This window comes from Nilaparvata lugens, chromosome 3, assembly GCF_014356525.2.
Source record: "Nilaparvata lugens isolate BPH chromosome 3, ASM1435652v1, whole genome shotgun sequence".
Classification (NCBI taxonomy): Eukaryota; Metazoa; Arthropoda; class Insecta; order Hemiptera; family Delphacidae; genus Nilaparvata; species Nilaparvata lugens.
The window spans coordinates 26,074,511-26,099,157 of NC_052506.1; the positions used below are offsets into that span (position 1 = coordinate 26,074,511).

The window sequence follows — 24,647 nt, forward strand, 5'->3', positions numbered from 1 at the left end:
AGCTATTTCCATGCCCTAGAGTAGGTACTAAATATGTATAATTTCGCTACATGTTAATGAAAATTTGTTCAACTGGAAAATGGTGTTGTGAAAATAAGAAATGGATCTTTCGAAATTGTATTACTGCGCAGGTTTGAAGTTTGAATGTCCTGTGCAGGGTTGAATTGCAACTACGATACGAAAAGTTTGTAAGGTGACTGGATTAGGTGAAGAATGTAATTTTGGAAAGACTGCCAGGATTCTAGAAATATTCCTATGTGGAGTTTCCTGTGAATTAAAAGAAATTCATAAGGATAGGGAAAATTAATGACACTTGTGAGCCATTTGAACGGCTTCTTGTGAGATTACTGGAAACCGAATATATCCACGAAGTATAACTTCATCAGCTGATTAACAGGCTTTTGAAAATGGTCACATCATTGCCAAAGCTCAATGAACGAATATTGATGATGGTAATAAGCTTTTGAATGCGGAGTTGCAGAGATTTGATTATATGATGTGATTTGGGCCATTACATTTATATACAAAAAAAGTGAGAGAAAGTTATAAATTATTATGAAAAATATGAGAATTTGTCAATTAATTATGATTTGATGGATCGAAAGTCATTGATCCGTGGTCGCGATAACAGTATTGAAAATTAGTATTCTGTCATTCATATATATTGTCGATTGGTTCAAGCTTGATAAAGTTCTCTGATAATCAATAAACCAATTAAAAATGTTTAATTCTATCGTGTATAAACAGCAATAAAAGTCATTCAGAAATTGCTTGTTCTTCAGATAACCTCTAATAGAGTGAGGCCTACCACCAACTCTGATGGGATGGATTATATATTGGAAAACTGAACTTAATACTACTGCTATAAAAAAATAGGTTTCAAATAAATGACTGGGTTCATTGTAAAAAGTCTTTGTTCATTGACAGAAAACAGACAATACAATATAGAGTGGTTTAAAATTTTTAAGTGCCCTCACATAACTTTATCCGACGCTTTTATTAGTGTATAGATTATTCTATAGTAAAATTATATGTATAATCATTAAATTATGTTTCTGGCACGATTTGAGAACTTAAAGAGATTGAATAGAATGTAAACAAACCGTCTACGAATGGATTGATAATTGCAAACATGCTTCCATCTTCTAGCTTCAAAACTCTTTCAACAGGGTCCATTTTATCAATTTGGTTTTCTGTAGGCAAATGGAGAAAATTTTAGAAGATCAGTAACAATATTTTCTATGTCAAATAAGAAATTATATTAATAGCTGGCAGGCAACCCAGCTCCGAAAGGGTCCAATTAGAAACTTGACCTACCGTACTGAAATCTTGAAGAATATAAAATAGGCCTATAACCATCCTCGGTAATTTAAGAATCAATAAGAATGCAAAGTTTCGAAAAATCAAAATGCAAAAAATCAGTCGATTAGTTCAGACGTGATGGCGCGTCATCCGTGAATATTTCCTATCCCGTTTGTCAATAATATAATTATTCTTTCCATTAAAATAATTATAGATAGCATACCTATCTATGAGTGTTTGAGTGTTCATCAACCCTTGAGCTTCCAATTTTCAAGAGGGAAATTCTTTATACTATTATAGGATAAATAGTAGTTTTATGAGAAATTTGGAATCATAAATAATAAAGACTCACATCTAGATGCAAGAACAGTGTAGTAGGCCTATTCGAGAGAACTTATCAAATTTAATCATTATTTTAGAGAAAGAAGTAAGAGTAGGATTGATTATGTATGAGACATTTTAGCTCTCCAACAAGGCCCATTAGCTCAGTTGGTTAGAGCGTCGTGCTAATAACGCGAAGGTCGTGGGTTCGATCCCCCCATGGGCCAAGATTTTTTTGCTGTTACCAGCTTTCCCAATCTTGAAGATGGCATACAATGTTCATCAACAAATTAAATAAATATCCCTTCTGTTATATCTCTCTGTATTATTATTTTTTTATGCTACTTATAATTTCTGATGTAATAGTATATTTCGCACCTAGGGCCGAAAATGAGATATTTCCGGCTCGAAATCGGTTTTTAAGTCCGAGGCCGTAGGCCGAGGACTAGAAAAGATTGAGAGCCGGAAATACATTTTTGCCCATGGTGCGAACGCTATTTTTCGCCACACCAAAAAAAAACTTCCCAATATATAAGAAATTAAAAAATAAATAAAATTCAAACAGCCTATTTTGATAGTTTGAATCTTGGTTATGACAACTTTCACTGTCAATTAATTTCAATATTACTAATTAATGATTTACAATAGTGACAATATTTTTATACTATTAATATTTCGAATAATTGTTTGAATTTTTATAGCTCGCGCTTTGCGCCTGGTGCAATATCTCATGGATAGATGGATGAATAGAATTTTCATTACTATTGTGAAATAATGTGATTAAAAAATTAATATAATTGCATATTTCACAGTTTTGTCTCAAAATATATCTAAAAATTGATTGAAATTTAAATTACGGTAACTAATATAAAAAATAGCTAATAAAAGTCGAAATTCATCGACAAAAAAAATTTCACTGACCGAGGTTCGAACCTAGATCATGTTTGTAATTCACTGAGCTTAGAGCTTTTGAGTACACGCCTTTACACTCTCGACCATTGCTCCTTTTGATCGAACTGGCCTGTAAGTCAGGTAACGTATGTAGGCTACTATAATATAGTGTAGCCATATAGTGTAGTATAATATAGCGGCAAACTTTAAGCCGGTTTGCCGGCATTTTCACAACAAAATATTGCTCTGAAAATAGTTAAATCATAGAGAAAACATTCGAAGATTCAATCTTGAGTGGGCCTAATGTTTTCTCTATATGGTTTGATATTGAAGAAAAATTATCTGAAAGTTTTAATAATGAATTACGGAAAAATTACTAGGAATTTTTTAGTCAAGGCTGAGTTTCACCAGTAGGCTTACCTTAAACTTTAGATCTCTGCTGTATTTTCCTATTATTATTGTTGATTGTATTGCATTAAGAAGTGGAATTCGATAATAAAAAAGAAACAATTATTACTCTACCTCACTTTTAAATATCGATACAATTATTGTACTTTGATTTCAAATTCGATTCTTCACTTTTAAAGACTTGCGATACGTACCTTTCTGACAATGGACAATGTAGCCAACATTATATTGTTGAGGCTATGGATATATCATCGTATTCTATTGTTTGATATCAAAAACACAATAATAAATATTAAATTATGAAACAGTAATTTATAAATATATTATTATAGACATAATACCGCGATTCACGATACATAATTATATAGATTATTACAGTCATTATGAGATTATCTCTCCATGATTTTTGTGAGATCGGACACGATCAGCTGTTATTCAAGGTCATTTTACAGCCCTAGGGCTGTAAAGTTTTACCGGCCTGGTCGGAAAACAATCACTTTCGGCCTCCATATGACGCACGTAAACCAGCTCATTACATCCAAGTGTGGCGAAAAATATTTTGATATGCAATGGGTCTATCTAGACCTAGCACAAAATAAAAACAATCAATCAATCTCATCAACAAAATATCTCTTCTGTTATATATCTTATTCATCACACAAATCTCTACTTTTACATTGAAATGCTATATAAGTAAATTGATTAATAAAATCAATATTCCAGATAAAAACATGAAATGAGTAATGAGATCATAATTATATTATTATAAGGATATTTTTTTTACATTTTAGGTTATAATAGTATTATAAAATAATATTCATTATTATTATTAATAGATATAGATACGTGATGAGATTATAATCATATTCTACACTTTGGTCACATAATAAAACAATCTATAAGTATAAGTTTTCTCTGCTTTAGGCTAGAGCCACACTAATCGCAGCTACAGTATTAAGAAAACAAACTCTATTATTGAATAATAAAGAGCAACCAATACGAATAAAACGAATAATACGAATAATCGACAAGAAAGAAACAATCAGAAAAACCAAGAATCAATCAAAAGCGAAAACAATTTTTTGTCAAGGATCAGCCGATAATAAGCTAGCAGAATCATTGGTCGAGGGCAGCCAATGAGAAGATAGCAATGCTTCGGGCTACAATCAGCCAATGAGAGATGAGACGCGAGGAAAAATCACTAATCGAGTCAGAAACACCCAATAGAAAGCAAGCATATTTAATGAAGGATATGATGAGACATTTGAAAATGAAAACTTATACAGGTATTTTAAAAATATTTAGCTGAACATTGTCGAGTACTGAGAATAACTTTCATTATGACATAATTATATACATTGTATCTAATCTTCCAGTTTCAGTTTGAAGATGATGATAATATATAATCTTGAAGCCGAATGTATTTTTCTTATAGTAGCCGAAAATAAAGTAGGCTAATTTTATATGAGGAAGAATTCAAATAAGTTATTATGATTCATATACGTGATTATTTGAATCAAGAGTTTCACCAATAGCCAAATTTTCAATCAAATTGCCAAATTTTCAATCAAATTGCCAAGTTTGTTTAAAATCATAGCCGTTCATCAGTTTATAACAATGACGATTCAAAGTATGGAAAATTGATATGTAAAACTGTTAACAAACAGCAGGCAAGAAATATGCAGATAGACGGAAGTCTGTGTGCGTTTCAACATTGGATAACCTTTGGAGGAAGTTTTTTCCGTCTGTCTGAATACGTTCGTATTTTGCTGTGTGCATTTGCCTTTTGTGTCTTGTATAGCTTTAAAAAAATTATTATCATTATCTATTCCATTGCAATCTTCCTGCATTATGTTGAGAGCTGTCTGGAACTGCATAATAACTCTGAATTCTGAATGCAGACTGAAAAAGTCGTTGGTTGTTAGCATAATATCCGAAGGAAGAATCCAAAACAGCAGCAATGTCCTTAGGGTACGAAATTCATCTGCTTGTAAAAAGAAATGTACGAAAGAGAAGTGGCAAGAATAAATTCGGAGAGGAAAATTGCCTGGAATACAGTGATAACAACTAGTGTGTACAAACACACAAACAACTGAATGAAATGCTAACTGCTGAGTTGTCAACAGTGTTGTCAGAGAAAAGAAGATAGGAATTCTGAAACGTAGCGCTGCTATTTTAGCCTGCTGTCTGAAATAAGCATTCTCTTTACAGGAGTATGCTGAAGACTCACTCACGTCTATGATGGTGATCCATTTATCAGTCTTGAAATTTTTGAGGAAGGATGAAAGAGAATCGATATTTTTAACATTAAAGGCAGGTTTAGGGTCTTATTTATGAAAATGTCTCTGAATTAATCTACTCATTTTGTAAAATATTTCAACAGCCTCAATTTAACAAGTAGCATTATCTATTTCGATAAAGTACATTTTACATAACCCTAAACTAATTTTAATTCAGTTTTTATTTTCCTTCCTTATAATTTAACTCTCGATCTTCATTGTTGTTCAATTTGATCATAATAATAGAAAATGGCATGATTCCAATTTCAGAAAGCTGTTACTCAGAATATTGCACGAGTTAAATTTAAGGAAAGTGGGGTAAAATCACCGGATAATACATTGTCTTCAATATTGATAAAGATTGATTTGTCAATTCGAATAGAAAGGGGTGACTGAGAAAACTAATCAATAGATTATGGATATTGATGTAAATGACAAAACTTGATCTGTTTTCAATTCGCTTGTAAATATCAATATTAAACATTTTAATTATGTTTGCGTGTTTTACTCAAATTCACTGTGTTCTCAAACATTTTCTCCGTTTCAATTCACATAAAAAAGATCCATTCATTTAAGCCATCTTTCTAGGATACTCTCATTCAAATTCATAAGAGAAAATCTAATAAAATCTATAGTGAACTCTTTGAATTCAATTGACACTTTGAACTCTCAGCATTGGTTTAATGAGAAGTTTTGATTGTATTGATTGAATTCTGACATTGTAAATTGACAATAGCTATCATGGATATCAACAATGTTGTCAGAGATTGAATTAAACTGAGATGACTTTTCACAAGCAACACACACATACAACCCTTTCCCTGTTAGGAAAAACGTGAAAATCCAGGAATCATTTTAACGTAATCAGCAAATAGTGTGTGGCGGAACAAATTCAATTTTCCGACGTTGTCTCTCTGCTCTCTTACAAAATAGGTATGTGAGCTCCAGATTCTTTGTGAGAGTGCGAATACATATACATGTAGGCCTATACATAATACATATGCGTACGAGGCTGTAAAATCTTCAGACATAGCTCAAACGTCAACACACAGATGTTTTTATCTGCTTCTATCTTTGGAACAAATAATGAAGAGAAATAACCTTCTAGGCTGATTTGACACGTGCTCTCATCCCTGACTTCTCAATCATATTCGAAAAATGAAAAAAAAGCGTTGGCTTGATAGCTGAAGAGTATCAATGAGTTTTAAACCATTGAGAGTTATTAGAATTTGATAGTGATATCCGGTAACTGAATATAAGAAAGGAAATGTTGAAAAAGTGGAGGGTGAATACATGGTTTGATAGCTGAAGAGTATCAATAAGTGTTTGGAAAAAATCGAGAGGTATATAACCATTTAATTTTAATATCAGGTAATTGGATGTGATTCGGGAAAAATTAACTGTTTGAGAGAAATTAAGAGGTCTATGAGAATTTAATAAAAATATCCCTAATCGTCTGCAAAATGAAATCAGAAATGAAAATTCAAACGAAATGTAAAACACCCAAGAAACATGAAATGTGAGTAAAGGATACGGCTTTATAGCTGAAGAATAATGAATATGTTTGAAGTGAATTAAGAGCTGAGTTAATTCACTAGGTAATTTATCTGGTACAGTGTTGAAAATCGAATGTGGAATGTATCTCCAAAGTCCTGATTCGGATAAGCTAGAATGTATTTTAATCATTTGTATCCATATGTAGGCCCACTAAACATTTTTTTTCACTATCCAAGACTCTACAAACAAAATTGTAACATTTAATGAATTCTATTTAAATTCTGTCTGCAAAAGTTTTTGACGAAAATCAATATCATTTTAAAGAACGGCGATCATGCTTACAGCTACTCCAAGATGCAAAGTTTTTTAAAGTTCAATCCAGCCCAAGCCGTTCTATTATCTTTCCCGACATACTCACATAATTAACTAGTAAAACCAGTTCCTAATTGAGAACAATCTCCATTACACAGTTATAGATGATGTACTCAGCTCCAGGATAATCAGATCTGACAGTTTATTCTTCTTCCTCACTCTCAATGTTTCCTCTTCAATATAACTATAATTTATTCTTCTCTTTTTTATCCTTTTATCTCTCTTTCAAATCAATGAGTTCATAGTAAGAGAAGTTCGCTATATCCATACATAACTTACATACTTTAAGAGAAGTTCTTGTGGTTTCCTCCCAAAAATTAATTTGTTGATTTCGTCTCAACAATAATGTTGCTTCCCTTAAATTAAATTGTGAGTATCCTTTGAAATAGAGTCTAATATCAAATTGGTTCATTAGCAATATTCCGGAATATCCTTACTACTTACGTACTTACTCCTAGCTCCACAGGTCTTTACAACCCTTGGCCTCCCTCACATAGCCTCTCCATCTGTCTCGATCCTCGGCCTCCTCCAGTTACGAACCCCAAGCGTCCTTAGATCACGTTCCACATCACCCGTCCATCTATTTCTTGGTCGACCTTTTCTTCTTCTGTTATATATTTTCTCCTTCCATATACATTTCCCATATCTCCCATTCTCAACATATGCCCCATCAATCTTATTCTGCCAGCTTTTATCGACCGCACAATGTCTTCATTGTTTAAGAATTCCTCTATTTCAAAATTTTTCCTTCATCTCCAGAGACCATTCTCAAAAACAGGGCCCAAGATTCTTCTCACCACCTTTCTTTCAAAAACTCTTTTGAGATCGAAGTTATGGACAATATTCTTCACATAATAATGATCAATCTATCATATATAATGTCGAAATTGGCAATTTGCATCGACCAGAACAATATTGAGGATGGGATTTCCTTGAAGAGAATGATTGACTCTCAATAATTCGATTGTTGATTTTATTTTGAGTGGATATTGGTAAATATTTTCTAGAACTACATGACATCTACTATAAATGACGTGATTTATATTGACATGAGGTTAATGGATGTTTTCCAAAACACTTGGTATCAGTTACACTTGGAACTAAGATCTCATGAACGTATCCAGATGCAAACTGAGTTTCGTTCTGCGGTTGAATAAAAAACTTGTTTAAATTCAATTCTGACTCTACACTGTACCACTACGCATGAAGAACTCATATTACAAAACCCTATCACATATCAATAGTATCCAGTTATGATCTGGTTTGAATTATTCTTTTTTATGTAATCCAATTGTTTCATAACAAAGGATGAGTGCAATAGCTGGAGCTTATGTAATCAAATGAATAAATAGATAGCTGCACATCAATCCATGGGTTAAATTATTCCTCAATTGCCCAGAGTCCTAGTGAGTTTATGAGTTACTTTCCTAAAACATATTTTTTCAAGTCTGTAGCAGGCCTATTATGTTAATTGCTTGAACATCCTATCACGAAATAATTCTAGTCAGCCCCTCAAGTCAAGTGAGGAAATGATTTCAATTTCTTCATCAAGACAACAAGAGATCAAAATGAGGGTGCATTAACAACCCATTCTCATTAACTAACATCTCTGTTTACGTTTTAAAAGAAGTCATGTTTATTTATTCTTCTGTTCAGAAGAAGAGTCTATGATCTTAATCTGGCCAGTCGCCTGCTGAAGTCTGCTAGGGAGCATTTTGCAAAGTAAACAAACTCAAGAAAAGAACTCTTGTACTGTACTATGTTTGGCTTGTGCATCAACAAGCTATTTGTTGCACCAATCAGATAATCACTGTGAAAACTAGAGATGTTGAAGCTCTATGTGAAATAGCTTGCTAACTTTTCTGTAGTAGATAGGTGGATATTGGTTCATTCATTGAGTATGAAAAGCTTAAATTAATATGGATTAAATAAATAAAAAAAACTAATAAATTGGATTATTTTGTAGTACAGTATGAGTACTGTATTACTTAGGCATCCTAGTTGGTTGTTTTGTCTGTGTTAATTTCTTCCTTAAATCTTTAGTTACTGTATTTATTTAATGCAATGAGTGCTGGGAACTTTATTGCTAACTAGCAGGTAACCCTTGCTCCGCAGAGTTCTAATTGAAAACTTGACGAATTGAAAAAATATACCTTTAACCATTCTCGGTAAATTAAGAATCTATATGCAAAATTCCATTCAGTGGTTCAGACGTGATGATGCGTCGTTCAGGATGGCCAGTTCTTTTCTTTATTATAGTATAGTATAGATTATAGATCTGCTTCGCACATAATATATTTCTATGGAAGCTCTGTAGAGATGTTTACATTTTAGGGTTCCCATTAACTTGTCTACCTTCTCTCATGATGGAATTAATATCAAGTCCATAAGAGAGCCTGTTGCTTGTTTGTAACTGTTATATCAGCTAATAACGAATATTCATATTGGATCAATAACTTGAATGATATGTGGAGCTTGATGAATTTGGATGAGACTTCTAGAGCTAATTCAAAAAATCCAATACATTCAAAATCAACCCAATTCTTTTCTTGGAGTAATGTAGTTTGTCCTATTCTATAAATAAACAGGCTGATAATCAAGCCATTATTTGCATATCACCGTACAACAAACATCATAACGGGAACAAATAATTAGATAAATATTTACTTCAGTGTTATCGAATTTATAGTTAATGATTGGAATTATTGTCAAATATCGATAGCTAATTTGATTAGTCTATGTTTTATCATCTATGGAATTATCTCTCTGTTTAATTTGTCTATGTTGTTGAATTATTCATTTTATAAGTTATTCCACAATGGAAAGTATTTATTTGATCATACATCCCTTATCATTCTTCAATTAGCAATACCAGAATAGTAATTGATAGTGCTCATAATGTCCCTCTCCTATAGCCTACTCCTATGATTCAGCTGCACAGCAATTTATTTGAAGTCTATCTGTGCTATTAAACTTTATTTGCTGAATAAGTTGATTTTCATAACTTACTATTTTTTCATATTTTAGTTTAAATTTCCGTGAAGACATACAATAATTATTTGAAATGTATAGATCAATAACAAACTTATTTGCGTTTATGAGGATTCCAGCACTAGCCTAAGTCTACTATTCATGCCCATTTGTTTGGAAGATAGCATAGCCTACCCTGAGCCTTCATTCCACTTTTAATTTCCCTTTTTGGCTCATTTGCATCGTTCATACATCACTTTTTCAACTTTTTGTGTTTCAAAGGAACTTACTTAATTTACTTTGTAGTCTTTTTTATCAAAAAAACATGTTATATTTGAAATTTCTAATTCATCCAAGATTACGTTTTCCTCTTCGATTTCACAATCAACTAGTTATATTTGAAATTTCTAATTCATCCAAGATTACGTTTTCCTCTTCGATTTCACAATCAACTAGTTATGTTTTACGATCCTTTCACAATACATGACTTATAGGTTTAATATTAACAATTTATAGAAGGTTTATAGCCTATTGCGGTTGGTGACAAAGAACTATTACTAAATTTCTCATTTGCAAAACATTTTGGCTCAATATGAATGTAAAAGGTCCCATTTCAACTAGCAACTAATCAGATGATAACAACTAATCGACATGAAGACCATGCAGAATTAGAATAGGAAGGAGGCAGACCTGCTACTTATATTGATTTTTTAAATACTATAAATTTGGAAGATTTTGTCTTAGATATTACACTATCTAGAATACGAGAACAGTTGAAATTGCAAAATTACAACAGTATGAAAAGCGCATTAAGATAGGAATTCATGATGTAAACTAGGGTATGTTACCATGGCAACTACGAATAATTTAACCTAAGAAATTTACTGTTTATTTAAAAGTTTATTACTCACTGGTTGGAAGTATTCACTAGTATTTTGGCACGTTTTGGCTTGAACAGTCGGTAGACCTTTTTAAAAATTAACAATCACTATAAATTCAAGTATTTTTTCGTTAAAATGCACTGCACGAAGGAAGCACTGTGGGTTGTTGGGCGTTATTGTCAGTTGTCAAGGATTTAAATTTCAAGACACAAGTGCGCGCAGACATTTTCAGAGCGATTGCTGTCTGATTTGGTCGAAAGCTTATTTCAAACTAGCAATTGTTTGTAAACAGAACTATAATCAGACCGAGAGGCAAGCTAACCTGTAGAGTGAACAACGTCTGTTTCCAGACTGCTGGCCAGCTGGACCAATGGCAGACGCCCGTTCTGTGACGTCATCGCCCAGGCAAAGCTCTACGGAGACTTCCGAATGCTGACGAAAACAACCGAACGTTGCCGATTCCCATATCACTAAAGTTATCACGACTTGTAAAAGTTTCTTCAATTTTTAGTTCACATAGTCTTCGATTTCAGATTGCAATTTCTTCAATTGTAACAAGTCGTTTGTAAGAATATTGATCATTTATAATGATATGAAATTAAACTCTCTATGAAGTGTTACAAAAAATTCTCAATACAGAAATGATGTAGGCCTAAATGATCAATTTAATGACGTTAAAAACTGGAAAAATCTAAGAGGAGTCGTGTTTCTACTCAGTATTATCATGGAGAAAAGATAGCATAAGATCTCTCATGAAGAGATCCCATGTTATAGGTTCGAAAATATCCCATGCATGATATAGGACGTTTATGTTCCAAATTTCTAGCCGATTTTTGATAACTCAAGCCGACCACTGTCTATTATTATGCATTGTTTTGGTCGAGTGAGAATGAAATAACGGCACAATATGAGTTTCACATAGTACTAGGACTATCGGCTTGAGTTAACAGAGAAATTTGGAAAACAAAAAGCCATTTACTATAGGATATTTTCTTATGTTATATTTTCTCTATTGTATTATACAAAGGCGAATAATTTGGGTACCAGTATCTTTCCTCTAAAATTATACCAACATGTGCACTAGTCATGCGTGTGAAAATATAATAAGAGGAATTGTGATAAGAGCGTTGAAATGGTCAGAAATCAAACTATATTAAAATAATAATACATAAATGATCTATCTCCACAAAAAAAGGAAATTTGTTAGACATTTTGTATGAAATTATTCAAATAATTCGGTAACATGCAGGGGAAGATTATTTTGGATAAAGATCAATTCTATTAGTCGCCAAGTACTCATAAATCAATTGGAAAATGATGTTTGTAACTTGACAGAGATGATTATTTAGATAAAATAAAAGTGGTTCTTTTCATAGCGTCCGTCAATGCTGAGGAATCAAAAGAAAATTAATTATTTCTGCAACATGCAACACTGTAATAGTGAGCTAGGGTTCGGAGTAGAACGTAGTTACTGTATTGACATTTTTATTCTTTGCAGTGTCAGTAATCAATAGGGAATTAATTTTGAAGCAGCATGCAAGAAATAATTATTGGGATGATGAATTAATAACTCTTCAATTGAATTAGAAGCCAGTTATTGATTGAACGTTCCAATTGTTAATTACGTAGTATTGTTTTCGTGCTAAACACTTTTTTGATTATTAAGTTGATACAGTATTTCTGTAGTGTGTTGCTCAACCACTATAAAGTATTTCAGTATTTGGAAAATACTGTATGTCTTTCGTCTATTCATGCTTTGTTCAATATTAATATATTTCGTTTTTCTAACGTTAATTGGAAGATAATAATACGTAATTTCAACGGGAAATAGTTTTTGAATTACTTAAGATAATGTTGAATGGTGAGATGTTGTGATATGTATCCATAATGAAAACACTGGGATTTAGTCAAAAATATCACTAATTTATTGTAGAATTACAATAACATGTTTCAACATGGTGTCATCTTCAGTGTGAAAATTTCAAAACTTTGAAATAAATTGTAGGTTAGGATACTAAATTTTTGAATTAGCCTCTTTGAATTAACCAGTTTTTGAATTAGCCTCTTCATCGTCTCTAATATCAAACCTCTACTCAGTTCAAATTCCTGTCCTTTTATTACCTGACCTCTCACTGACTCATATATCAAGTTTCCATTGATTAAAAACCTTTGCCTTCCAACTTATAACTGCTGAATTCTCGGACACACCAGAGTCGTTCATTGACTGGAATATCAAATCTCCTATTTGAATAGCATGGTAAGCGCTGTAATTACACATCCCATTCCACAAATTAGCTGAATCCTTCAATTTTTCGAATTTGAATCTTGCTGACTTGAAGTTGGTTTCGTTTGATACCACTGCACCAAACTGGAAGCTATTCAAATCAAATCAAAATTTATTGCCATAAAAAACAAAATACAATTTCGTTCTTAGCAAGTGATTATTATGAATAAGAATACATTTTTTCATATTAATTTGACAACCATCACATTAATGCTTGGTTAACAGGATCCTTATTAAATCCAATTTGCTACTGAACCAATATGGATTTTATTAGGTTCAATAAGTATCTTAGAAACTTGAGTCTTGAATTTTCCTAGAAGTCGTATGAGAACAGTAATTTAGCTTTCTAGTACTGTAAAATGTTTCTAATATGTTAAATATTCATTTTCCAGAATATTCCCAATTCAATCCCAGCTGATACAATAATAATGCTGCAACCTTGATAGAAAAAAACCGTTAGACTATCTATGGTTGGAGAGCATTTTTTCAACTGTTTCCTCATTCATAAAACTCTCTCAATTTTCATTGATTTTTGCAATATAATGTTAAATATATTTTCTTACATTTATGATATAGCCTACAATTATTATAGAAACTACTAGTACCCTGTTTATACTTTTATACATAAACAAAATTAGTTTTGAGCAGTCATGCCATTTTCAAGTGTTAATAATTTTTATTTGTTCAAGTAATTTCCATAGTATAAAGAAACAATAATATTCAAGTAGGCCTAGCCTTATTGGAATACTTTATTGGAAAATAGCCTACAATATAAATTTTATTATTGATAGTTCATTGGTAGGCCTACTACATTTCGTGCCCCCCCCTCCAGCAAGCTCTTTTTTCCCCTCGGTTTATTGCACAATTTGAAGCGAAATTGCCGTGGATACGAGATTCCACCACTACACCCATTTACAGCATTTGTGACTCACAACGAACGCATTACATCCGAAATGATCCCAGCTCACGACTTGAACGTTTCAACTCACTTACTAAGCGGCCCTGCCCCTCACTCTTTCCCCAAATTCCCTGCAAGAACTTTTTTTGCAATTTTGGGTCGACCCAACTCCAGGCACGTTTGTGACCCACTTTATCCCTTCCGGCAACAAACTCCTGCCCATTCTGCCCCCCCCCTCACCAATATTTCGTATTCAGAGGGAACATTCCTCTGCTCCCCAACTTCAGCCTGTATTGGCGTTCCTCCAAGTTGGACATTTCTCAAGTTGACAGGTGATATCGTCACTTTTATTTATATTGTCAAATAAATTACAGTATTGAAACTCATGCTTCATGAATTTGAGCTGCTTTCAATTTTTCCCCCCGACCCTGCGAATCAATTGGGCTGTTGCAAAACGCCATTTATCAATGGAAAAATTATTCCTTTTTTATTCAGAGAGTAAAGATCTTTATTATATCATTGAACTCCCTCCTATACACAGACCTGTGGTCTTATAGAGGGTTTCCTCAGATAGTTTATCTGAAACTGTAACTCTCATTTTGATTTAATATTCTGGGAAATACATTCATTTGATACGAGAAGTCGATATATGCTGCTTCTCAGATAAAGATACTATTATATATCTTACAGCCTCTCTAGAAGCTGATCCAGAATAACGTTTTTGGTGTGATGGATATACCCAAACCTGCTATGAACAATTTAATAAACTTAATTCAGGAATAGGTGAAGTTTTGGGCAAGCCCCTTTTCCTCTCTACTATTGTAATGTTTTTGACCTTGTAAGTGAATATGAATACGTATAATTTTTCAAGTAATCCTGAAATGGTTTAATGCTTTACTACCTTTACACCTTTACTATTCCTCCTGTATTTCAATAGTGTTGTGGCACATTGACATAGTACTAACATACTAATCAATTAAACTGCAGTAATTTCCTCGATTCTATGAAAACAATTCCTCGTAGAAGAAATTCCTCGCAATTGCACTACAAATAATGAGAGCTGGTATTTTGTAGTCAAGGTGACATCCAATAGGAAATAACTACACGGAAATTGAATCAATCACAAGCTAGCCAATGGGAGTGTGACGATTGCATTTTTAGGCAGCAGCCAATAGGAGACCAGTAACAGGGAAGTCAGCCATTCCAATGCTAACCAATGGCAGAGCAGCGATTTTATCATCTTGGCAAAAGCCAATGCGAATCCAGAAACATAAAATTTTAACAATTTAAAATTTATTAAAAATTTATTCTTCGCCCCCGGATTTATTCTTCGTATCGATAAGAATAAATTATTATTAGACATCTCAATGCCTGATATGAAATAGATTAATGCGTAGGAATTAATAAGAACGTACGGTTATTGTCAGTAACTTCGACAAATAGACTTCAGACATCCATATCTAGGATAATTTATCATTGATTTTGCAATATAATGTTAAATATATTTTCTTACATTTATAATATAGCCTACATTATTATAGAAACTACTAGTACCCTGTTTATACTTTTATACAAAAACACAATTATTAGTTTTGAGCAGTCATGCCATTTTCAAGTGTTAATAATTTTTATTTGTTCAAGTAATTTCCATAGTATAAAGAAACAATAATATTCAAGTAGGCCTTGCCCTATTGGAATACTTTATTGGAAAATAGCCTACAATATAAATTTTATTATTGATAGTTCATTGGTAGGCCTACTACATTTCGTGCCCCCCCCCTCCAGCAAGCTCTTTTTCCCCTCGGTTTATTGCACAATTTGAAGCGAAATTGCCGTGGATACGAGATTCCACCACTACACCCATTTACAGCATTTGTGACTCACAACGAACGCATTACATCCGAAATGATCCCAGCTCACGACTTGAACGTTTCAACTCACTTACTAAGCGGCCCAGCCCCTCACTCTTTCCCCAAATACCCTGCAAGAACTTTTTTTGCAATTTTGGGTCGACCCAACTCCAGGCACGTTTGTGACCCACTTTATCCCTTCCGGCAACAAACTCCTGCCCATTCTGCCCCCCTCACAAATATTTCGTATTCAGAGGGAACATTCCTCTGCTCCCCAACTTCAGCCTGTATTGGCGTTCCTCCAAGTTGGACATTTCTCAAGTTGACAGGTGATATCGTCACTTTTATTTATATTGTCAAATAAATTACAGTATTGAAACTCATGCTTCATGAATTTGAGCTGCTTTCATTTCCCCCCCCCCCCGAGTCTGCGAATCAATTAGGCTGTTGCAAAACGCCCTTCATCAATGGAAAAATTATTTCTTTTTTATTCAGAGAGTAAAGATCTTTATTATACCATTGAACTCCCTTCTATACACAGACCTGTGGTCTTATAGAGGGTTTCCTCAGATAGTTTATCTGAAACTGTAACTCTCATTTTGATGTAATATTCTGGGAAATACATTCATTTGATTCGAGAAGTCGATATATGCTGCTTCTCAGATAAGAATACTATTATATCTCTTACAGCCTCTCTAGAAGCTGATTCAGAATAAAGTTTTTGGTGTGATGAATATACCTAAACCTGCTATGAACAATTTAATAAACTTAATTCAGGAATAGGTGAAGTTTTGGGCAAGCCCCTTTTCCTCTCTACTATTGTAATGTTTTTGACCTTGTAAGTGAATATGAATACGTATAATTTTTCAAGTAATCCTGAAATGGTTTAATGCTTTACTACCTTTACACCTTTACTATTCCTCCTGTATTTCAATAGTGTTGTGGCACATTGACATAGTACTAACATACTAATCAATTAAACTGCAGTAATTTCCTCGATTCTATGAAAACAATTCCTCGTAGAAGAAATTCCTCGCAATTGCACTACAAATAATGAGAGCTGGTATTTTGTAGTCAAGGTGACATCCAATAGGAGATAACTACACGGAAATTGAATCAATCACAAGCTAGCCAATGGGAGTGTGACGATTGCATTTTTAGGCAGCAGCCAATAGGAGACCAGTAACAGGGAAGTCAGCCATTCCAATGCTAACCAATGGCAGAGCAGCGATTTTATCATCTTGGCAAAAGCCAATGCGAATCCAGAAACATAAAATTTTAACAATTTAAAATTTATTAAAAATTTATTCTTCGCCCCCGGATTTATTCTTCGTATCGATAAGAATAAATTATTATTAGACATCTCAATGCCTGATATGAAATAGATTAATGCGTAGGAATTAATAAGAACGTACGGTTATTGTCAGTAACTTCGACAAATAGACTTCAGACATCCATATCTAGGATAATTTATCATTGATCAAATAGAAAATTGATTGATTTCTCGGATGTTACTATTGTAAATCATCAATGTAACATGAAACTCATTCTTCGTGTATTCCCCTTTATCATTCATCTAGTCACTACTCTCGTCTTTTTATATCCAAATATAACTTTACGAAATTGAAATCATGAAAATCATCTGACGTGCTCCTGAACTGAAACCCTCACAGTCATGACGTCTCCTACATGATTCTGCTTGTCACAATCTTAGCCTACTATTGTCCTCACATAACTTGAAAAAAAATGTTAGGCCTACATATACAAGCCTCACACCTCACCCCACTATTCAAAGAATACAGATATCCGATAACACTTATTAGCAAGTATGTCACGTATTTAGAACCTCCAAAAAACTAATTAGCAAGTATCTCACGGTCCTCATGAAAACCTGAAGAGTCTGTATCAGCTTCTGCCGCTGACATCTCGAAGTTAGAGTAGGCCTACTGTGACAGGCCTTATCACTTTCAGTACGCATGTGATGACGACATATAGGGGAAATAAAGGGATGCATACTGTACACGTCCTTACTTTTATATACATAACTTGATGTGGTAGTTGAATATATAACACATATCAATGCCTCACTGAATGAATATACATGGCTATACATAGGCTCTACTCATTTTTCTATCCTTATTAGTAATAATATATAGCATACAGCAAGGCATCACTAAATGTACATGGCTATACATAGGCTCTACTCATAATACTCTACTATATAATATATATACATGGCTTGAATTGAGCTCATAGTACAGTTCCTACTACACTATATACATCGTGGTTTATATTGAAGCCTTGCTCTCACCCTTCCTATCAAAACATTGGCCACGCACTGCATGGGATCTCTGCCTCTCGTGCCAACATTATTTCACACCCTTTAGAGACAAAGGGAAAGGGAAAGGGTGCCAACAACGAGGGTAGGAAGGCATGTTGACAACTCGCAATCAACCACAGGTGACTGGCTTAGTGTTCACCTGTCAAAAGTCCAATGTTTAGCATTGTTATGCACCATTCGAGTCACTTGTCTTGTTATCAGTATTAAGGTGTCTTTCATATGTGGAGGGATACAGTGAAACAGCCTGTATGAACAAACTGGAGCAGAGAATATTGTATTTGAATTATGAATTGTATGATGGAAATGAGTTAAAACCTGTTTTTATAAGCGATTACTTGGAAAAATTTAATTGTGTTGTGGCACGAGTATATTTCCATTCTAAAACTGTAGTACAGTAGTAGATTTTATTGAAAGGAAAATTTTAGCTATGTTTGATTGATGAAGTGGTACGAGTAGTCAATTTCCATCATAAAACTGTGGTACAGTAGTAGATTTGATAATCTATAATGAGTGAGTCAAGTTGTTGTAGTTCGTAACAATAATTCATACAGATCATACTCAATAGAGACCGTAGAGCACAGATTGAGCATCTAGCCTGTCAGAGACAGGCACAAGTGGAAATTACATGAAACGAAAGCATTCATTATTAGACGATGATAGGACTTGACTGTCCTCTCTTCTACTCAACCTTTGAACCTTGACAGTTTACTGTAGTTGATCCTAGCTAATTCATTATTATAATCACGATGAATGATGCAATAGATTCAACCACTTTTCTCAAATCAAATCCATCCATCAGGATCTCTTCAATCTCATCAGGAGTTTCAGGAATCTCTTCAGTTAATTCGTAACATACTTAAGTTTTCTATTTCCCTCGGAATTAGTTATGTCTTGATCAGCTTAGGGTGCCATTTTATTTTTGTAAAAAGTATAATTTCCTCAATTTCAAGTAAAATAGTCATTATGTAAACTCAACGGTAAATGAGTCTAATAGCTCACAGAAACTCAAAAACATTAGTTAGAAGAGCAAATAAGTAATGAAAAGTCGTCAATGGAAATTCAAGAAAATCTCTAGTAGAAGTCAATCAATAGTAAATCAGTTTATTCAATAATAAAAGTACGACAATGAAATTTCAAGTCACCAAGGGATATTTCTGATCGATAAAAATTTACTCATTATAAATTGTCTCATTAAAATTCAGTGCTTTCGGAAGTGCAAAAATGCTTCAGTGTTATGCTCATCAAGTCACGAGCTTGCACTAATTGAATCAATCTGAGAGGAATGATTTCGCACATCATTGAAGAAGCAATAATGATTTCGCACACCATTGAGCAAAAAATGAATTCCATTGTAGCCGTCAACAGGAATAATCTGTGCGTAGAACGTAAATAACTGTGACATTTTGAGATCGGGAAGACTTAGTTCCCAGAGAAACTCGCTCTCAGTTTCCCTTGATAATTCACGCCTCAATAAATACTTCCGCAGCGATAAAAGATATTTCCAGATTTCAAATTATCGATTGGGTTTCTGAATTGGTTTCCGTTGGGAATGGGATGGCTGCTATTGGGAACATACATTCTAGGAGATTATATCGAATAATGTAACATCAAAGTTGATTAACTAGTGAGATCCACGTTATAATGGCAGTATTTGATTTACATTGGTGTTGCTATGCTTGTCTATCATTTGACAAAGCAGATAGCGCTATCCCTTTCTAGCTCTGCTACGTTGCCACATCGTGTTTTAACAATGTGGAATAGTTATTTGTGCAACTAGTGCGCAAAGTGACAGTTTGCTGCACCGAAAGAAACGTTTACGCCCGAGCCAAAGGCGAGTAAGGAATGGTTTCTTGAGTGCAGCAGAGGAACTTTGCGCACGTATTTTACATTAAGTTTTTCTTACAGTTACCATTGAATATGAGAAGTGGTTGATGATGGGTAAAATGATGGCTGAAATCCATCAAATGTTTGTCTGTATAAATTAATAACAACTTTAATTTATTTTAAACTTGATAATCCAATTGAAAATTAATAATCGATAATTCATTCAAATTAAAAATTAAATTAATCCAATTAATTTGAAAATTTTAATAAATCTTAATTTCTAAAAATGTAACCGGCTGCTTTGCAACCGGGCCTTAGTATTAAGAGTAGGCAAAGTAATACTTTGCGCACTAGAGCCAAAAAGTCATTCTTTGCGTTCTGTAATCAGTGCAGCAATGGCCACTTTTCAACGTAACTGTAGGAAATAGTTATTTGTATATCTAGAGTGAAAAGTACGACTTTTTCTCCCTGTGGGAAAAAGTTTGAAGCCCGAGGCGAAGCCGAGGGCAGCAATTTTCCTGAGGGAGAAAAAGTATTTTTCGCTCATGATGTACACAACATTTTTCCTCCATCTACATTTTTTCATAGAAACTGCAAATAAAATCATTCTAATAACTTACATATTGGTGACAATGATTCCTAACAACATAACCTAAATCTAAAACCTAAAAACCGGTCGTCTGATTGGCACTGCCGATTGTGCTATCTATCGGCAAAAGTTGTAACAATTATATCAGCTGAGCAGCTACCAAAAATGGCTGACTCCAGATCACGCGGTTCAGATTTGAATTGCAGATCAAAAATATTTGTTGGCTGGTATTTTGAATAGAATAAAATATTTTAAAAATTGTATAAATTTCTATTGTCTACCAATATTAAGAATATAATAATTATCATAGAAACATATATTTCATGAGTTAATCAAATTTCTGGTTGTGGTATTGAATTCAGTTGACTCAATGACAGACACCTCTATTATGCTTTCTCATCTGAGCTTAGACCTTCTAACCTATTAGAATGTAAGTTTCAAAATAGAGATGCTCCCCATGTTATTTAAATGGAGTCACTTTTACTCCCTAGGGAGTTTTTCTGTTTTTTACTACCAAGAGCGAAAAAGTGACTTTTTAGTATTAGGTTTCAGGGAGTAAAGTAAGTACTTTAGACAGTAGGTGGAGGAAAATTATATTTTATATGTATAAATATATATATACTATTATATTTTATAATTATATATTATATATACTAAAGTGTCACTTTTTCGCTCTCGGTAGTAAAAAAAGAAAAACTCCCTAGGGAGGAAAATTGACTCCATTTAAATAACATGGGAAGCATCTCTATTTTAAAACTTACATTGTAATAGGTTAGAAGGTCTAAGCTCAGATGAGAAAGCATAATAGAGGTGTCTGTCATTGAGTCAACTGAATTCAATACCACAACCAGAAATTTGATCAACTTATGAAATATATTCTTAATATTAGTAGATGATAAAAATTTATACAATTTTAAAAATATTTTATTCTATTCAAAATACCACCCAACAAATATTTTCGATCTGCAATTCAAATCTGAACCGCGTGATCTGGAGTCAGCCATTTTTGGTAGACGCACAGCTGATATAATTGTTACAACTTTTGCCGATAGATAGCGCAATCGGCAGTGCCAATCAGACGAACGGTTTTTAGGTTTCAGAGTTTAGGTTATGTTGTTAGGAAACATTGTCACCAATATGTAAGTTATTAAAATGATATTATTTGCAGTTTCTATAAAAAAATGTAGATGGAGGAAAAATTTGTGTACATCACAAGCAAAAAATACGTTTTCTCCCTCAGGAAAATTGTAGCCCTCGGCTTCGCCTCGGGGCTCAAACTTTTTTCTACAGGAAGAAAAAGTTGTACTTATCACTCTAGATATACAAATAACTATTTTGTCATAGGCATTCAATTTCAGCTGTTTTACATCCATGGAATCAAGTCGGTAAATAGCTGATTGTAGAACAAATAAACATATGATTCTCATTACAGCATACTATACTGTAATAGAATCATATGTTTTCTTTACAGTCTAGTATGTTCCTAGTTCCGATTCATGAACAGCAAAACTGGTACAAAAACCGCCTTTTAGAGCTCCAGTTGGAAGTTTTGTCAACTACAATCAAGAAATTCCTGATTCGAAACTTGTAAACTAGGTTATGTTTATAGAATGCATGTAGTAATGTCAGCACAAGCAGGTAATGTTTTCTGTTTCTCAATTATTCTTTTCTAGATTATTATGACAAAAAATCTGGTGTGGCGCACTCACACAACTTTCCTTGCCGTTATGAGAATTGATCACCTGACGTTAGTGTTCCCGCGCATCTCAAGTCTACTTATAAACAAAGATCTGAGTCAGCTGGTGACAGGACAATAACGCTGGAGACATACGAGGTCTGCTATCTCTTCATAGTGAATCATTTAATAGAATCAACAGTTGCCAACAGTTTGCAATTGGATAATCTCATTTTCTCGAATTTCGAGCTTATTTTCAATTTTAGGTGAAAATGTTACTAAACATTAATTGTAGAGATTCTCATGCTCAATCTTTTCCACTTGAATTTTTTTGTTAAAATTGTATCTGAAGCCTGATAATTGAGAATCTAAAATCGAACTTTGCATAGATGGGGTGGAGCTCCTGAAATTTTTACAGATATGGGACTTGTGGCAGTTGATAGAGCTTATCAATGACTATTCTAGGTATGAATTTAATCAAAATCGTTGGAGCCGTTTTCGAGAAAATCGCGAAAAACCCTGTTTTTGACAACATTTTCGCCATTTTAGCCGCCATCTTGAATTGCATTTGATTGAAATTGTTCGTGCGGGTCCTTATTTTGTAAGGACCTTAAGTTCCTTATTTTGTAAGGACCTTAAGTTTCAAATTTCAAGTCATTCCGTTAATTGGGAGATGAGATATCGTGTACACAGACGCACATACACTCATACACACACACACACATACACACACACACACACACACACACACCACACACACACACACACACACACACACACACACACACCACACACACACACACACACACACCACACACACACACAGACCAATACCCAAAAACCACTTTTTTGGACTCAGGGGACCTTGAAACGTACAGAAATTTAGAAATTGAGGTACCTTAATTTTTTCGGAAAACAATACTTTCCTTACCTATGGTAATAGGGCAAGGAAAGTAAAAATAGTGTAAGTTACTTGGACGTGAATGTCTTTTGCAGTGCTCGAATGAAATTCTAGTTTCGGCTGACGCGTCGACAAGAAGCATCATTCTCGCCTGCAAAAGGCCCCTTCCCGTCCGTGTGACTTAAGATACTATTACAAAATATCCCATCACAATTACAAAAATTGATCATTGGATCATTGAAATGCATATTTTCTTGACGAATAAAATATAATATTGTTTATCACTAACAAGAATGAACTGTTAGTATTACATCACATATACTAGTATCACCAATACCTACTATTACTTAGTAATAGTAGTAATACCTATTACTTAGTAATAGTAGGTATTGGTATCACTCATCCTCTATAGAAGGCAGTGGCAAGGCAGAGAATCGGCAACGCTTTTCTCCTATCTTTCTTCTATGCTATTATAACATGAACCTCCCTATCAATTTGATCACTTAGAAAAATGTTTGGGAAAGTTTCTTGATAAAAAATATTTCGAATATTGTAAAATTGGTTCTCATGGCAATAACGTATTTGAAATTTAAGAAATGTTTTTGTTGAATATTGGAATATGAGCACTGTTGACTAACAAAGTAGTTAGAGGACAGCTCAATAAATCCGTCACATGTTGACATATCTTGGTAACTAGATTGTAATTAATCTGACTTAAAGTGCCCACTAGTTATCATTCGATATGAGTCTCTTCTATTTTTGGTTCAAGTGAGTTAATTGATCGTGGTCATCGTCTTTTATTAGAACGAAACTAAAGACTGTGATGCAGGACATTGAAATGTATTACACACTTATGATAAAAAATGAACTACAGAATCTCGTATTTGATATCGTATGTGAAAATGAACGGAGGCTTCAAATAGAAATTTGAATAATTCGCATATATTTCATAAATTTTGAAGTGTCTTGATATTTAGCCAAGACCGATTAAAAAGGATATTATATTTATATCCAATACAAGTTGACAGGTTTCAAATAATTGTAAGAATAACAGAATGATTCATAAGTGAGGAGAAGGGAGTTGGTCGATTCAGGAAGTCCCCAACAAGTTAGGAAGTTTCTAATTCTTTTTTGATATTATTGTGACATACTGTACATAATGTCACATAATTCGATTATTTCATTATACTTCTCTACTCTTTTATTAATCAGAACAAAAGGCGTTTATCAAATATAATGATTTTATGGTTTTTTTTTGGATTGAAACTAGAGTCTAATCAAATCGATTTCCTTTTTAACTATACACTACACCCAGAGCATAACTTATTCAATGTATCCTCTTATCTTTCTCCTTCCAGTCTGTG

General features: G+C 33.5%; 1 protein-coding gene, 1 long non-coding RNA gene and 1 other non-coding gene across 10 annotated transcripts in view; 2 read left to right on the plus strand and 1 right to left on the minus strand.

Moving 5' to 3' along the window:
• Positions 1-11,976, plus strand: part of LOC120350370 — a 59,253-nt gene extending 47,277 nt beyond the window's left edge. The window contains exon 4 of the long non-coding RNA XR_005570721.1: positions 11,272-11,976. This is a non-coding gene — a long non-coding RNA (uncharacterized LOC120350370). The remainder of the gene's footprint in view (positions 1-11,271) is intronic.
• Positions 1-24,647, minus strand: part of LOC111044962 (proton channel OtopLc) — a 100,674-nt gene that overhangs the window by 57,526 nt on the left and 18,501 nt on the right. For 2 of the 8 annotated variants that reach the window (XM_022330249.2, XM_022330240.2), the window contains exons 1-2: positions 10,952-11,267; positions 1,104-1,193 (exon numbers count right to left, since the gene is read on the minus strand). The exons of 1 other annotated variant lie outside the window; for it this stretch is intronic. In XM_022330249.2, coding sequence (XP_022185941.1) covers positions 1,104-1,176 — 73 coding nt within the window. In that variant the 5' untranslated portion in view covers positions 1,177-1,193; positions 10,952-11,267. Of the gene's footprint in view, positions 1-1,103; positions 1,194-10,951; positions 11,269-24,647 lie in introns of those variants that run through there. 5 more of the 8 variants (XM_039423408.1, XM_022330243.2, XM_039423405.1 and 2 more) reach the window with 3 other exon arrangements.
• Positions 1,777-1,850, plus strand: Trnai-aau. The gene has a single exon. It is a non-coding gene; the product is annotated as a tRNA-Ile (tRNA).